The sequence below is a fragment of the Notamacropus eugenii genome, chromosome 4 (assembly GCF_028372415.1).
Source record: "Notamacropus eugenii isolate mMacEug1 chromosome 4, mMacEug1.pri_v2, whole genome shotgun sequence".
In the NCBI taxonomy this organism is placed as follows: domain Eukaryota; kingdom Metazoa; phylum Chordata; class Mammalia; order Diprotodontia; family Macropodidae; genus Notamacropus; species Notamacropus eugenii.
In genome coordinates, this window is record NC_092875.1 from 340536917 (window position 1) to 340551653 (window position 14737).

At 39.9% G+C, this 14737-nt stretch overlaps 1 protein-coding gene across 1 annotated transcript in view; it reads right to left on the minus strand.

Annotated features, from left to right (window-relative positions):
* Positions 1-14737, minus strand: part of FHOD3 (formin homology 2 domain containing 3) — a 707140-nt gene that overhangs the window by 29786 nt on the left and 662617 nt on the right. The window contains 4 exon segments of the mRNA XM_072599353.1: positions 297-487; positions 2167-2328; positions 3032-3151; positions 11998-12180. Coding sequence (XP_072455454.1) covers positions 297-487; positions 2167-2328; positions 3032-3151; positions 11998-12180 — 656 coding nt within the window.

Genomic DNA, 14737 nt, shown 5'->3' on the forward strand with positions numbered 1-14737 from the left:
CCTTTTGCTCTTCAAGGAGAAGGGAACCCCTGGCACAGAGAAGCCCTTGTCAAGATTCTGTCTGCAACGATGGTTCTAGGTACCAATTCAACAATATAATCCTCTGAATCTATGAAATAGTATGATTATTTTCCTCAGAAAAAACCTATTGTACAGATGAAATGACTGATCATCCAGGACAAATAAGTACTTCTTGCCTTAAATTTATAGCACAAATTTTAGTAATCTTATTTATGACATTCTAGTTTAAAAAGTATTTTCAAAGTATTAATATGCTGATGTCCCAACTCTTTTACCTATTGATTATTCTTCTGTGAACAATCTTCAGAATTATAATTCTTTCTGCACAGTCTTTCAGGAACTCAGACATTCTTTGCTTTAAAACTGGTTTCATTTCATGTTTAGCAATTGCCTTGAGGTGATCCCAGGATGCTTTGCATCTTCGTTCCATCTGACACAAGTTGTCTTGAAGTTGATCAAAGTCAACCTGAAAACAAAGGAGACATTAATAAACTCTCTGTCATAAATGACCACCAAATCTTTACATGGGCCATTTGGGCTATAATATTCATTTCCCATAAGAAAATAGCCAAAAAGTGAAAATGACAACATGATTAATGCTGGGAATGATAATTTGAAAATCATTCATATGCATGTTGACACTGATAATTTGGCTGTAAAACTATTTTCCAAGTGAAACCTAGGGAATGGAGTTACATTTTTCTGTCATGCCTTGAAAGAAAATACCAAAACTCAAACTTTGCATAGCAAGATGAAAGGGCTAAACGTCTGGTCTGAGACTCTTCCACATATAGTAGAGCAAGATAATCTCTTCTTCCTCTAAAGTGATGTTTCACTAATTATAGGTTAGAAGAATGAGTAATTGTTTGAAATTCACATTTATATGGAATTTTATGGTTTGCAAAATGCTTTACTATGTGATCTCATTTGCTTTAAACAGTGATGCAGTGAAGACCATCACATAACTGCCTTGACCTCCAACAGCAAGCTAAGAATTACCACCAGCCAACTCTGAAGGTGAAATGAAGGAAAATGAAGGACTCAGTTGCTCAAACGAGAAATGAGTCTCTCTTTTTTTATCCTTTTTCCTTTCCTACTTTCTTCCTTACTCTCTCCTCCTTCATGGCACATACTTCATTCCAATGGCTCCACTCTATAAAGGCCTGCTGCTCTCAGATCCAACACTACATGAACCTGATATTTTCTTATTCCCAGGTGATAAAAGGGGTTTGGAGAGAGGGAAGGTGGAAGAACACAGCTACTCTTTTTAATTTTATGCCTTAGGACAATATCCTGTGTTCGGTGTGAAGATTAAGGAGAGCAGTTTAGAAAACCAGTATTACCAACAGCAACCAATGAGAAACTTGGAAGAAGAGCAGGAGTAAAAGTTGTCATCAGGGAAATGTATGATAGGAAGAGAGGATGGGTTGGTCACATGACAACAGTGAGGGATATGATTATCATATCCAAAAGAGAACTTATTATCTTTCCTCCCAAACTTTCTCTTCTTTCAGATGTCTGCATTGCTGTCTAGGGCATGACCATCCTCCCAACTTTGCCATCCCATTGTCATCTCCAGCTCCTCGCTCTTAACCTCCATAGCAGTCAACTGTCAAATCATGGACTGACAAGAGTGAGGGATGATGGGTGAATAGTCAGAGCGCTCTACTAGTATGTTCTTGATGTCAGGAGAAATCAAGGAGGACTTTAAACTCATTGGATGTCTCTCCTTTCTCTCCATTTCCTTTTACAGTGCACTTATAGAAGGACATTGACAAGAGCTCAGCACAATGGTTAGGCATGGATGGTCACAATCTGCCCCATTGCAGGAAACATATGAATCAAGGAGATGGCAATTCATTCTGTTTACCAATAAATCAAACTCTGGTATTTTCTGTGCCAAGGTATTAAGTAAAAATTAGCAGGGGGCTGCATGATTGTCTTAAAGACATCAGTGGGAAACAGTCTCACAGAGAACCAGAGGTGAAGGAAGTGCCTTTAAAATTCATTAGGAAGTCACATTCATAATAGGTACCAGAGTAGAAAGAGTGAAAGCAACACTTAAGCATTTATTCTGGAGAAGACTGTTTAAGATCCAACATCTGTAGCAAAGGCAAAAGTTTTCTTCATTGTTCATAGACATACCTTGGCTGACCTAGTGATGGCCCCAATCTCGGAATATAGATCTGTACTGTCTGGGAAATTTTCCACCACCATTGTGCACACATGGTGAAGGAGAGACTGTTTGTGCACAGTGTCTTTGACTTCTGGAACCTTCTCAAGGTAGCTCAACTCAAATGCTTTGGCCTGTTTGGCAAGAAAAGAAAAAGGGAATAAGCTTAAACCTGTTTTGTTTCTCAGTCTCCTAAACAGAACATGAAGCTGTACTAGGAAACTGTGCCTGGTTTAAAAGCATCTTCTTTCCAATCCTTAGGAATTACAGGGATGGACATTCTATAGTACAAGGACTCATCTCCCCATTATTCCTTCACCAAACACCTTTAGTGTAGGGCAAATTAAATGTGCCTGTGATGACCCAGTTTCATCTCCGGTATTCTGATGTCCTCCCTCAGGTTCCTTGCTACCTAGCAGCCTCAGCCTCTCTCTCCATCCTCCTTCCCATCTTATCAGCTTTTCTTTTACCTCCTTTCACTTACAATTTAATTTGAAGTGTTAGACTCGTCTGAAACATAAACATTTTTGAACATGCAGCATGGAAAAAACTGAAAAAGAGAAAGGCGCTACAGATGCCCCTTTGACAGTAATAAGTATACATTAGGAAAAATGTGCAGACTGTTCCCAAGATGATATATTGACATAAAAGCTGAAGGTCTACATTAGAAGCACTGGTAGTTACATGCATTCTCAGGATATACTATATCCCATATTTCCCTGAATAATAAATTAAGAGTTTTGTTAAATGGCACATCATGAGAAATCACAGCTGTAATCTTTGTTAATAAATACTCCTATTACCAAAAAAGCGGGTAGAAGATATTAAGATGCTTACATTAGAACCATTGAGGAAGTTCCCAATGGCTAACAAAGTAGACAGAATGAAGCCCAGGGTTTTATTATTTTCCAATTGATCTATCCCTTCCTTCAGGTCCAAAAGTGGTTCAGCCACCTCCTGGCAGTTAAAAAAAGGATAAGAAAGTAGAATTGGAAAACATGTATAACATTTCTATTTTCATTCTATTTCATATTTCTATTCATATATATTTCATATTTCTATATTTCATTCTATTTTCATTATTATTATTATTGTTACTGAATGAACATATAGACTGTGAGGTTTTGGAAGTTATAATAAAAAAAACTGATTGTCTCTGGCACATATAAGTCATAAAGGTCTGGATATTTTCTTTTGGACACCTAAAAGTGACATAAGGGGACATACACATTGGTTCTATAAAGCTTGCTCTGGTCCTAGGAGAAACCATGAGACCTAAGCAAATGCTTCTGCATGACAGGAATTTATACTACATGTAGAATCAAAGCTGTGGAGTATGTGGGATGGGGTGTGAATGGAGAACAGACATTTCTCCATTACATTCATAATGATTCTGTAGCCCCTCAAAGCCACAGGTATCTGACTTAATTTATGAGACCACCATTAGCTTGTTCTTCAACACTCACCATTTCTCCCCTCTTCTCCTTTCTCTTTCCTCCCCTTTCATTCCTTCATACTCTTCCTCCTCTCTTTTTCTTCCTCTATTCCTAATCCTTTAATTTATTCTGATGCTCTTTCTTGGCCTTTTTCTTTGCTGCTCTGGGTCCCATGGTTCACTTCCCATTCTGTGTTAGCTGATCTCAAGCATGTTTGCTTTATGTAAAACTCATTAATTTAGATCCTTAAATCAATTAACCAGTATGCATTAATTAAAGGCTTATTCTGTGCCAGGGACTGTGTTAAGTTCTTGGGATACAAAGAAAAGAGAAAATAGGCCCTTCCTCAAGAAGCTCACATTATAGTAAGGAAGACATGTAACAATTAAGTGCATAAAGATACATACAAGGTAGATGGAAGGCAATCTCAGAGGGGAAGGTACTACCATCTGGGGAGGTCTGGAAAGATCTTCTGGAAAAGATGATATTTGAACCTTAAAAGGAAGTCAGAGATTTCAGGATGTAGAGATAGGAGGTAGAACAAGCCAGACACGTGGAACAGACAGACGAAAGGCATGGAGATAGGGGATGGAGCATCACATGTGAGAAAGAGAAAGGGGGCTAGTATGGACTGCTTTGTACGTAATATAGAATAGGAAGGGACCAGGCTATAAAGAGCTTTAAATGTCAAAACCATTTGATTTTTTATTTTTTTTTATCTTATTTGATCTTAGGTGAAACAAGGAGCCACTGAAGTTTATTGAGAGAGAGAGAGTGTGTGTGTGTGTGTGTGTGTGTAGGTTTGACTTCTACTTTGGAAAATACTTTGGCAGCCAAGTGGAGTCCAGAATGGAGTAGGAAGAGATCTGAGTCAAGGAGAAAAATTAGAAAAATTATTCTAAGTAGTCTAGGCAAGAGGGGATGAGGGCCTGACCTGAGGTGATGGCTGTGTGAGCTGACAAAAGGTGATCTCTAGAAAAGAGGTGTTGTAAAGGTAGAAATGACAAGATTTGACAATTGACTGGGATGGAGGTTAAGAGTGAGGAGTTGGGGATGACAATGGGATAGCAAAGCTGGGAGAATGGTCATGCCCTAGATAGCGATGCAGACATTTGAAAGAAGGGAAGATTTGGAAGGAAAGATAATGAGTTTTCTTTTGGGTATGTTGAGTTTGAAATGTCCATAGGGGATTCAGTTAAAAACATCCAAGAAGCAGTTTGTGATATGGGACTGGAGAAATGGAGAGAAACCAGGACTGCAAATATTGATCCGGGGAAAATTATGCATTGAGATGACAATTGAGATTCCAATGAGATCAGGATGTAGAGAAAAGAGAAGTGGGCCCAGGATAATGCTGTAGAGAGTCAGTGGGCAGACATGGATAAAGACCAAGCAAAGACTCAAGAGGAGTCATTGGACAGGTAGGAGAACCCTCCCAAAACAGCAGTGTCATGAAGACTTCAGAGAGGTGAGACTATCTAGAAGGAGATGATCAACTGTATCAGAGGCTACAAAGAGTTAAATAAAGCTGAGGTTTGAGAAAAGGCCATTTAGATTGGGCAATGAAGAGGTTATTGGTAACTCTAGAGACAGGTTTACTTGAATTGATGAGATCAGAAGCCAAACTTCAGAAAGTTTAAAAGACTGTGAGGAGAGAAAGGGAAGGCGTTGAATAAAAACTCTTTTCAAGGGCTTTTGCTGAGAAGAGGAAAAGAGAAAATAAGGTGATTGTTAGTGGGGAAAGTAGAATTCACTGAGGGTTTTTTTTTAAAGGATGAGGAAGACAATGGCGTGCTTGAAGGCAAAAGTAGATAAAGAGATTGAAAATTAGGGAATTAAAATGAAGATAGAAGAAAATGATAGGAAAGGGAAGGTTTGGCCTTGGCCAGGAGAAAGTCCACTTTTCATCAGTTAAGAAGGAGATAATGTGGGGCAAAGTCAGAGGAATGTGAGGTGAGAAGGGGAGAACATGGAGCTCTCAGCAAATGGCATCAAGTTTTTTCATTGAAATAGAAGATGATGTGCTCAACTGGTTGGTTGGTTGGTTGTTGTCCTTCGTTCTTGAAGAGCACCAAAACAACATCATTATGCTAGAGTCAAGTTTCAATGTGTCCAACTGTAGTTGATCAGACCAACATGAGCTTGGAATGAGCTCTACTATAGGTCGGGCACGGTGCATGTGAGCATTTGGATTGGATACTCTAAATTTGCGCATCCTGTGTTTCCTTTGAACTATTTCAATTCTTCTTTGCTCATAGAGCACAACACTTCCTCTGATGTGGGCACGCCATGCTGGGAGGTCCTGTGCCAGTGTCTTCCATGTCACACAATCAATTCCAAAGTACCTAAGAGAGACCTTGAGAGTGTCCTTGTATTGCTTCTTCTGACCACCACATGAACGCTTGCCCTGAGTGAGTTCTCCCTAAAACAGTCTTTTTGGAAAGCATATTTTTTTGCATTCAAACAACATGGCCAGCCCATTGGAGTTGCGCTCTCTGAAGCAGAGTTTGAATGCTTAGCAGTTTAGTTCAAGTAAGGACCTCAGACATTATCCTGACAGGTGATCTTCAGAATCTTCCTAAATTCAGCAGAGATTAGGGGAAGAGAAGCTGTGGGAGCCTTGAAAAGAAACAAGTGATTTTGGAACTGATCCTGTGGTGAGAGAATCAATTAGGGAGGAACTGAAGAGGTACTTTACTTCAGTGAGGTCCCAGCTGAGATTACATAAATTTGTAGTGAACTCAGTTCCTACTGTGTTGTGATTTTCTCCAGGGAGGCTCATCCACAGCTCATGGTGGAGGAGCAAAGCAGATAGATGGTAGGGAGAAATCTAGAGTTTGGCTTGGCAAAGTGTGACTAGTGATAAGACAAGAATAAAAAGAATTTGAGATTATAGCATAGTGTAGAGTTGAACTGGTTCACCAAGGGTTCAAGACTGGTAAAAGAAAAGACTGCAACAGGTGAAGGGGCAATAGCCTAGGAAAGTACTGGATTAGAGAGAGAGATCAGAGTAGGGGGCCTGAAGCAGAGAAATATGGAATGATAAAATGTTAGGATCAGATAAAGCTCATGAACACAAAAGTAGAACATTTGTGACTGATGGCAAAAGCAAGTATGGCTATTTCTTTCTGTATGTGGCTAAGGTGAAGTGGAAAAGTAGATCATGGGAACTGAGGAGATTGAGAAATTGAATTAGTGATTATAGAACTTTGTCTTGGAGTCAAAAAGATCCACCTCTAACCCATACTGGCTGTGTACCCTAAGTAATGCCCTAAGCATCCCTCCAAGATTAAATCTACGAAAAGGTACTTCTGTATTTGTAGAGGGTGTTAGCTGATTGGGAGCTTCCAACACTAATGAAATGACAAGTCTACCCCTTAACATATCCACCCCTCTCAAAGGGAGTTATCTAAATGTGATAATTCAGAAGGGAAATAGGCTGAAATGCAATTTTATCTACAAAAAGTACTTGCTAAGCATATTATTACTGTAAGTAGTCTTGCAAGGAGAATATTTCCTTCCATTTTAGAGATAATGTGGTACCTCAGTAGCTGCTGAGTCTAACCTCCCACCTTAAATAACAACTCCTTCTACAATATTCCCTACATGGTTCATATAACTCCAGATTGAATGATTCTAGTGATGCAGCTCAGTATTTCTTGAAACAACCTGTTCATCTGTTTGATTGTATAGCCCTTCCATCTATAAAATTAAAACCTACCTCCTGTAACTTCCACTCACTGCTCCTGGTTTTGCTCTCTGCTTCTATGCAGAATATGTCTATTCCCTCTTCCATATGAAATTACTTCAAATACTTAAGGATGACTATAGTATTTTTCCCTGCCTTTTTATTCCCCATAATACCTTCCATTGAAATGATCTCTATTGTTCCTTACATGACTCAGCTAAAGACAGAATGAGGATAGGTAGAATGTAAACTCTTAATATACAATGTAAGCTTTTGGAAGGCAGAGACTTGCAATTTTTTTTTTTCATCTTATATCCCTAGCATCTAGCCTAGTGCCTAATATAGAGAAGGTACTTAATAAATGTTCATTGATTGACTGATTAAATATGCCAATCCACACCTGAGCACAAAGTTTCAGAAATGATCTGACTAACTTCTGGGAACCTAGACAGCTGGAATGTGGACACTGCAAAGAGAGGTCAACTCATTGCCCCTCAAATACCATTTGTTAGATAGAACTGTACTCTGATTATGTCTAAGGCTAGCCCAATACCATAAATTTATGTAGATTTGTGAAGACTGAGTTGGATTTTCAAACAGGTATTTTCATCAGACAGTCCCAAAATCTATTATACCAGAGTTCTTGCCTACTCAGGAGAGGAAGTCTGGGGACTACACAAACCAGCAGTGATTAGAGCTCCCTATTCTGGCAATACTCAAGCCTTAGGAATATTCTCATGTCACTTCCTGGAGTCACCCAGTCTCTCCCCACTTCCCCTCACCAATATCCCTGTGTGCCAAAGGGAGGAATGGACCACAGGGCTGTGCTTTGGCAGCAACTATCAGACTAAAAGCTCTTTGGCAAGTTCCATTGTACACCAGCTTGCCATAAGGTTTCCAGGTTTTTGGGTTCAGGACAGATACATTTTTATGTAAATTAATGACATTAAAATGATCCAGGAGGATTAAAGGAAGAATCCATTTTTAACGAGCAAAATGAGACATCAGAATGGCTTTGTTCCTTTAGAATGTCACTGAAATGGACAGTTATTTTTACAGTGGACTGGGAGGATGGTGTTTACATACAGAGCCACTTGAGTTTATATTTGCCAGTGCATATGTTTCGCTGTAGATTGCATCTGCAAAGAGTAATTATACCCTTGTGGGTCCCTTGTGCATTTGAGAAATAACATTATGTATTGGAAGGAACGCTGGACTTGGGGTCAGAGGAGCTGGATCCTGGCCCTGGGGCTGCTACAAAGTAGTTGTGTGACACTGGACTAGTCATTTATTTATCTCTTTGGATCTTCAGTTCTCTTGCGAGGATGATTCAAATGGAAAATTCAGGACAAGAATCAGGTCTGCTGTTACCTGAACCAATACTACTACTTGCTTCTAGCTGGGGCCCTTGTTTCGAGTCTTTCCTTTTAAGTGCATCCTCCTGGTGCTGCCAGATTTCAGCATTTTATTCCTCCACTTAAAATTCTTCAAGGTTCTTTACTGCCAATTTTTTAGGTCTTCCCATATCTGGGCCCTTCCCAACTACATAATCCCATAATTCATGGCACATCAATGCAAATTCAACAACAATGAACATTCATTAAGCAGTCATATTCTCTGCTAACCACAACAATAAAAAAAAAAGTGACAAGTGGCCTTCAAAGAACTTATATTGACCTGAAAGGGGGACATGACATCTATATAGCTAAGTATATCACCTGGTAGAGTGTGATGAAGGTAAAGTCTACTAGGTGAACTTTTAGGAGCTAGAGCAGGCCTTCACCAGAGGCAGGGATGGGGAAGGGAGTGGTACTCATGGTATCTGAGGAGGAAGAAGGTACCCGAGCTAAGTTCTTCAGGAAGAGAAGAATTCTCAAAGGTGGAAGTGAAAAATGTGTACATTTCAGACCTGGGAGAGGACCTTTAGGTCTTTCTTTTAGTCAGGGTTGGTCTATTCAGTATACACACACTCTCAAGCATGCACAGTCCTGTCTTTGTCCTTTTGTTCACTCCCATGATGGGTATGCCCTCCCATTTCCTTTTATCTAAATTGTACTAAATCTTACTTCAAGACCCAGTACATCCCATAAGTCTATCCTGACCTCTCCTTCCACAATGTTTGCTCCTTCTTTGGAATTCCTTGGGAATTTATTGTCTGTATCATTTCTGTAACGTGTAATGTGCCTTCTTTGCATTATTATGTGTGCATATATGTTGGTTGTCTTATTGAAATGTACAATTTCTTCCCAATCAAACTGTAAGATAGTGTCCACAAGAGGGCAACCAGATAGAATGGGTCCATATCTCATACTTCTTGGCATCCTGCTAAGCACATAATAAACCTGTGGTAAGAATTCAATAAATGTTTTACAGAATCACAAAATCTGAAAGCTAGAAGAGATCTTAGCGATGACCTAGTCTAAACCACACATGAAAGGAATCTTCTCTGTAACATACCCAACAAGTGATCATCCAGCTTCTGCTTGAAGACCTTGAGGGAAGAGGAACCATCTATGTCTTAAGGCAGCCCCCTCCACTTTGGGATAGTTTTAATAGTTAGGAAGTTTTTCCTGACATCAAGCCTAGATTTATTGTTCTCTTTATAATTTTTCACCCACTGGGGCTGAAAGGAAGAGATGTAATCTTTTCTCCACGTTACAGTCCTTCAAATACTTGACAATGGCTATCTTCAAGTCTCACTTGAATTTTCTCTTTTCCAAGTTAAACATGGCCAGTTCCTTCAACTGTTCCTCATATGGCAGGGACTCAAGACCCTTTACCATCTTAGCTGTCCTTTTCTATATCCTCTCCAGCTTCTCAATGTCCTTGTTAAACTATGGCTCCAATAACTGAACACAACACCCCTTTTGTATCTTACGCACCTCTCCCTGGAAGTTACGGCCCTCTTAGCAGAGCTCATATTTTTACTGGTTGCCACATCACACTGCTAAAGTTGCAGTTCATTAAAACATCCTGATTTTTTTTTTTTTAGAACTGCTATCTCATCATTACTCCACCATCTTATTCTTATGAAGTTATTTTTATTGTTGTATGACTGATGTCGATCTTTTGCTTATTTGATTATTGGTTAAATTGAATTGCAGTAAATTCTTGAAGTATCCAATTCATAATGTGGACAATTCAGGGGCCTTTCTGAAATACTTGTGGCTAGGCTCTTGCCAATGGTGAACTACAGCCTGAGAGCAAAGAACAGAGAATTTTAGAGATAGAAGTGGCTCTGGAGACCAACTACTACTTGTTGTAAGAATTGCCACCATCAACATTTTAGCCTTCCGTCTTTAAGGTGAATAATAATAAACATTTAGAAACTTAGGATCATTCCTCCAGCCTTTTTCTTCAGAGATACTTTATCTAGGCTGCTCAGTGGGCAGCCCCTCCCTTCTTGCCTGAAGATATCTGGCTGTTCTACAACTTAGAAGAGGGAGCTTTTCCAGTCTTCATGGTTTTGATGGCAGAGCTGGCCTCTCTGAAGGCTGGGACCAAGGACAGGGAAGGTACTGTGTGCTTGGCAGAACTCTATCCTCAGTTGTGAAAGCTGTGCTCAAAGCAGGTTGGCACCCCCACAGAGTTTCTTTTCTAGATTGTCTACCTTTCTTTTAGGTGCTTGGCGGCAGATTGGCCCATGGGCTTTTTTCTTCAGATTTCATCCTCCTTGACCCTTCTGACCCCCCTGGGCATTGTTGGCCAACCCTCTTCTACCTTTGGCTTCAGACACACTGTTTTCCTGCTTCTCCTCCTACCTCTCTATAACATCTTCTCTATCTCCTTCACTGGCTCCTTACCTTCCCTACAATCCCTTAATGAGGCATTTTCCATGGTTCTGTCTCTGGTTTTACTTTCTTTTATCTCTACACTCTCTCACTTGGCATTCTGATACATTCCCTTGCCTCTAACTACTACTTCTATTCAGATGACTCTCAGAGCTATAGCTTTCATCCTAACCTGTCTTTTCTTCTTGAGATTCATAGCTCCAAGTACTGATAGGACATCTACCTCAATATTCTACCCTCCACCTCAATATTCAGTGTCCCTCCTGATTTCACTAATTCTATTGTCCCTGGCAGTATCAGTATTCACCCAATCTGAGCCATATCTATAATGTCTGACTTTTCTTTCTCTGTTCTTTCCTATCACCAATCTGTCACCATATCTTTACTATAGAAGTCATTTCCAAAATGTCTGTCAATTCAACCCCATCCTCTATATTCTCATTGCCTCTACCTTCCTATGTGCCTCTATTTCTATCCACCTGGATCAAAATTGTCTTACCCACTCTGCCACCTATTTTTGTATGGCCTGAGAGCTAAGAATGATTTTTTATGATTTTAGATAGGCTAGTGGGCCATAGTTTGCCAATTTTTTACCTATACTATTATAATTGTCTCTTTTTAGGTATACTTGTTTCCACTTACTTCCCCAGGCAGAGGACTGGCAACAGGGACCATGATGAGTGCCAGAGACACCAGCCCAACGGGAATCGTAGGAACATGTAACACTGGGGATTGCTGACTTCTGTCTGGTACTTGACACAATGAACGTCATTTTTCAAATTTTGTCAACATACCCATCAAGCCAAAATCTCCTTGTTCTTGAGAAGAGCTAATTTCTCAGGAACAATTGTTGTGTGTGGCCTCTTCCCTCCCTCATTTACTGTTTACCTTCTCAATGATTTCGTAGTCCATTTTGAAAGCCCAGAGTTGGAGTCTGGCAGACAGTTCACTGATGGAGGAAAGTGTGAGGAGGAACTGCTCAGCACTGCCTAGGGGGAGATCTGGGTTAGCCATCTGGGCCTCCTGGATTTTTTGCTTTTCTTCTTCGGTGGGAATCATGGTGAGAATTTTCTGGAAAGAGAAAACAACACTATCTATTTTCTACTTACAGTGTGGCAGAAAAAGCAATGCTTCTATTATCGTTCTGCTAGAAGCTGGAGATGCGTTTGTTCTTTATGGTGTTTCCTCACAAACATCTCATCAGTATTGTGCTGTTGTAGTAATATAGATCTCAGAGAGACAACAACAGAGAAGCAATGTAAACATGGAAAAAGCCCTCTGTAGGTAGCACTTCTGATGCCTGGGGAAAATTTGTGGATGGAGGAGGAAGGACTCAGAATTAGATCTTGGACCACAGACAAATGGGCCTCAGGCCACTGTCCAGAGTGTGGGAAGGGAGACAGACCCACAACTGCAGAACCCAGAAAACTACTGCCAAGTGGGGCTGTCACGACATCCCCTATGAAAGGCATGGTATGGGTTCCCAGGCCTGGCAGCATGATATAATTTGACTGAGAATTTAACTCTTGGTGCTTTAGCATCAAGAAGAGGTGACCTGTTCCCCAGAGTTGGGCCCATCCCCTTCTGGCATGGCTGACAGCCATTAGTCTCCCTCTGCTTCTGGGAGGGGGAGGTCCAGTGGTGCAAAAGATGAGCCCCAGGAGAGGAACTCAAGGGGTGGTGATCTGGGTCCGTGTGAGGAGAGAGGGCAGTTCTGTCACAGGACTGGTAGATCTGCTTGCAAGGTGTGGGGGCAGTAGGCTGCAGGGGTGTTGGAGGGAAAAAGCACACTCCCTGTATCCTGGCAATCTGGGAGCAAAGTCCCAGTTACCCTACCATAGTTACATCTCCAGATATACATGTATTTGGTCAAGTATTTCTTCATTTTTTACAGCGATCCTGAATAACTTAGAAGCAGAGATTTAGAGCTGAAGAAACCTTAGAGGGATGGTACAGTAAATAAAGAATCAGGCTTGAAGTCAGGAAAGTGTGAGTTCAAATTTGGCCTCAGATACTCACTAGCCATGTGACTCCAGGCAAGTCACTTACCACTACTTACCTCAGTTTCCTCATCTGTAAAATGAGCCAGAAAAGGAAATGGCCAATCACTTCAGTATCTTTGCTAAGAAGACCCCAAATAGGATCGAGAAGTGTCAGACATGACTGAAACAACTAAACAAGACCTTCGATAGTATCTAGGCCCAACCCTCTCATTCTACAGATGAGGAAGTAGTGACTTGCCTGCCCACAGTTGTTACATAGTGAGAAACAGAGTTGTGGCTAGCAACAGGGTCTTATGGTTCCTAGACTGATGTTTCTTCCACTAACTGTCTAAGAGCTCCACGGTTCTGAAGATAGATAGAACTCTAGGTAAGACAAGAAAGGGGCATGTAGGAAAAGGAGAGAGAGAAATCAGGACAAGAATGGAAAAAAGAAAACAGTAAGAACATACACTTTGTGAGATTTTATTTTTTTGCTCTTCATTTAGGAAATATATTTATGGTCAACAAATAAATTTTTCTTTTATGCATGTTTTTCTTTTTTTTTCTTTTTTTGAAAATAAATTGATAATATTATTATATATTATAATATTATAAATTGATCATATTTCAATTTTGTCCATTTAAGCCTTGAAATGAAAAGGAAAATGTAAACACTTCAACTAAAATCAGCCATGTCAAGTCTTAGTTAACTTAAAAAGGATGGTAAATATTTTTGTAAAAAAGTAAGACACACAACTATGAATTCAAAGAGATTTTATATTTTTTTAACTTGCTCATAGCAAAAATCTATTGTAGACTAATTAAGAGAGGGCAAAAGGTCAGCACGGGAATGGTTATTTTGAATTGATATATGGATTCACATTGATTCATATCATTTGGCCTAAGTTAGCATTTTTAAAGGAATGTAAAAAGTTCTATGATGTGATTTCTAATGCAATGTTTTACATTGGCAAAAGGAATTTTCTTTTTTGCTAGTGATTTTCTCTTATGCATTCTCTTTTCCTACCCCCAACACCCACACCCACACCCACCCACACACTCACACTCACACACACACTCTCTCTCTCTCTTTCTCTTTTTTCCTGCTCCTTGTTTTTGGAATTTGTATGAATAAATCCAGATACTTTGGCTGCATATGGATAGCACCAAACATCTGGATGAAAATGGAAAATTAGTCCAGATACCCAGATGTTTCTAACAAACTGAATATTTGGCACCACAGAGTCAAAACAGCTAGATGATCAAATAGATTTTCATCTGAATGTTTTGGTTCTGTAGGGCAGCAAGACTCAGTAGCAGTGAGGTTGCTAGCAGGTGGAACTTGTTTCAGGGGTTCACCCCGAAAAAATTATTTTAATAGATTTTCTTTGTGTTTTTGTCAAACCACATTATGAAACACTTTCCTTGCACCATCGTGACACCTGGTAGAATGGTTTGAATGAAAGTGGTTTGGTCATAATGTGTGCATGGGCTAAAGGCATGTGCACAGGCTGAAGAAAGCTCCTGGAGACATTTAAAATATTTATTTCTGCTCTTCAGCAAATTATGGGCCAAGACTAAAGTTTCAAGTACTGGTAAGTTCTGGAGATTCAGGAATGATGCAACAAAACCTGTTTCTAAGCAGA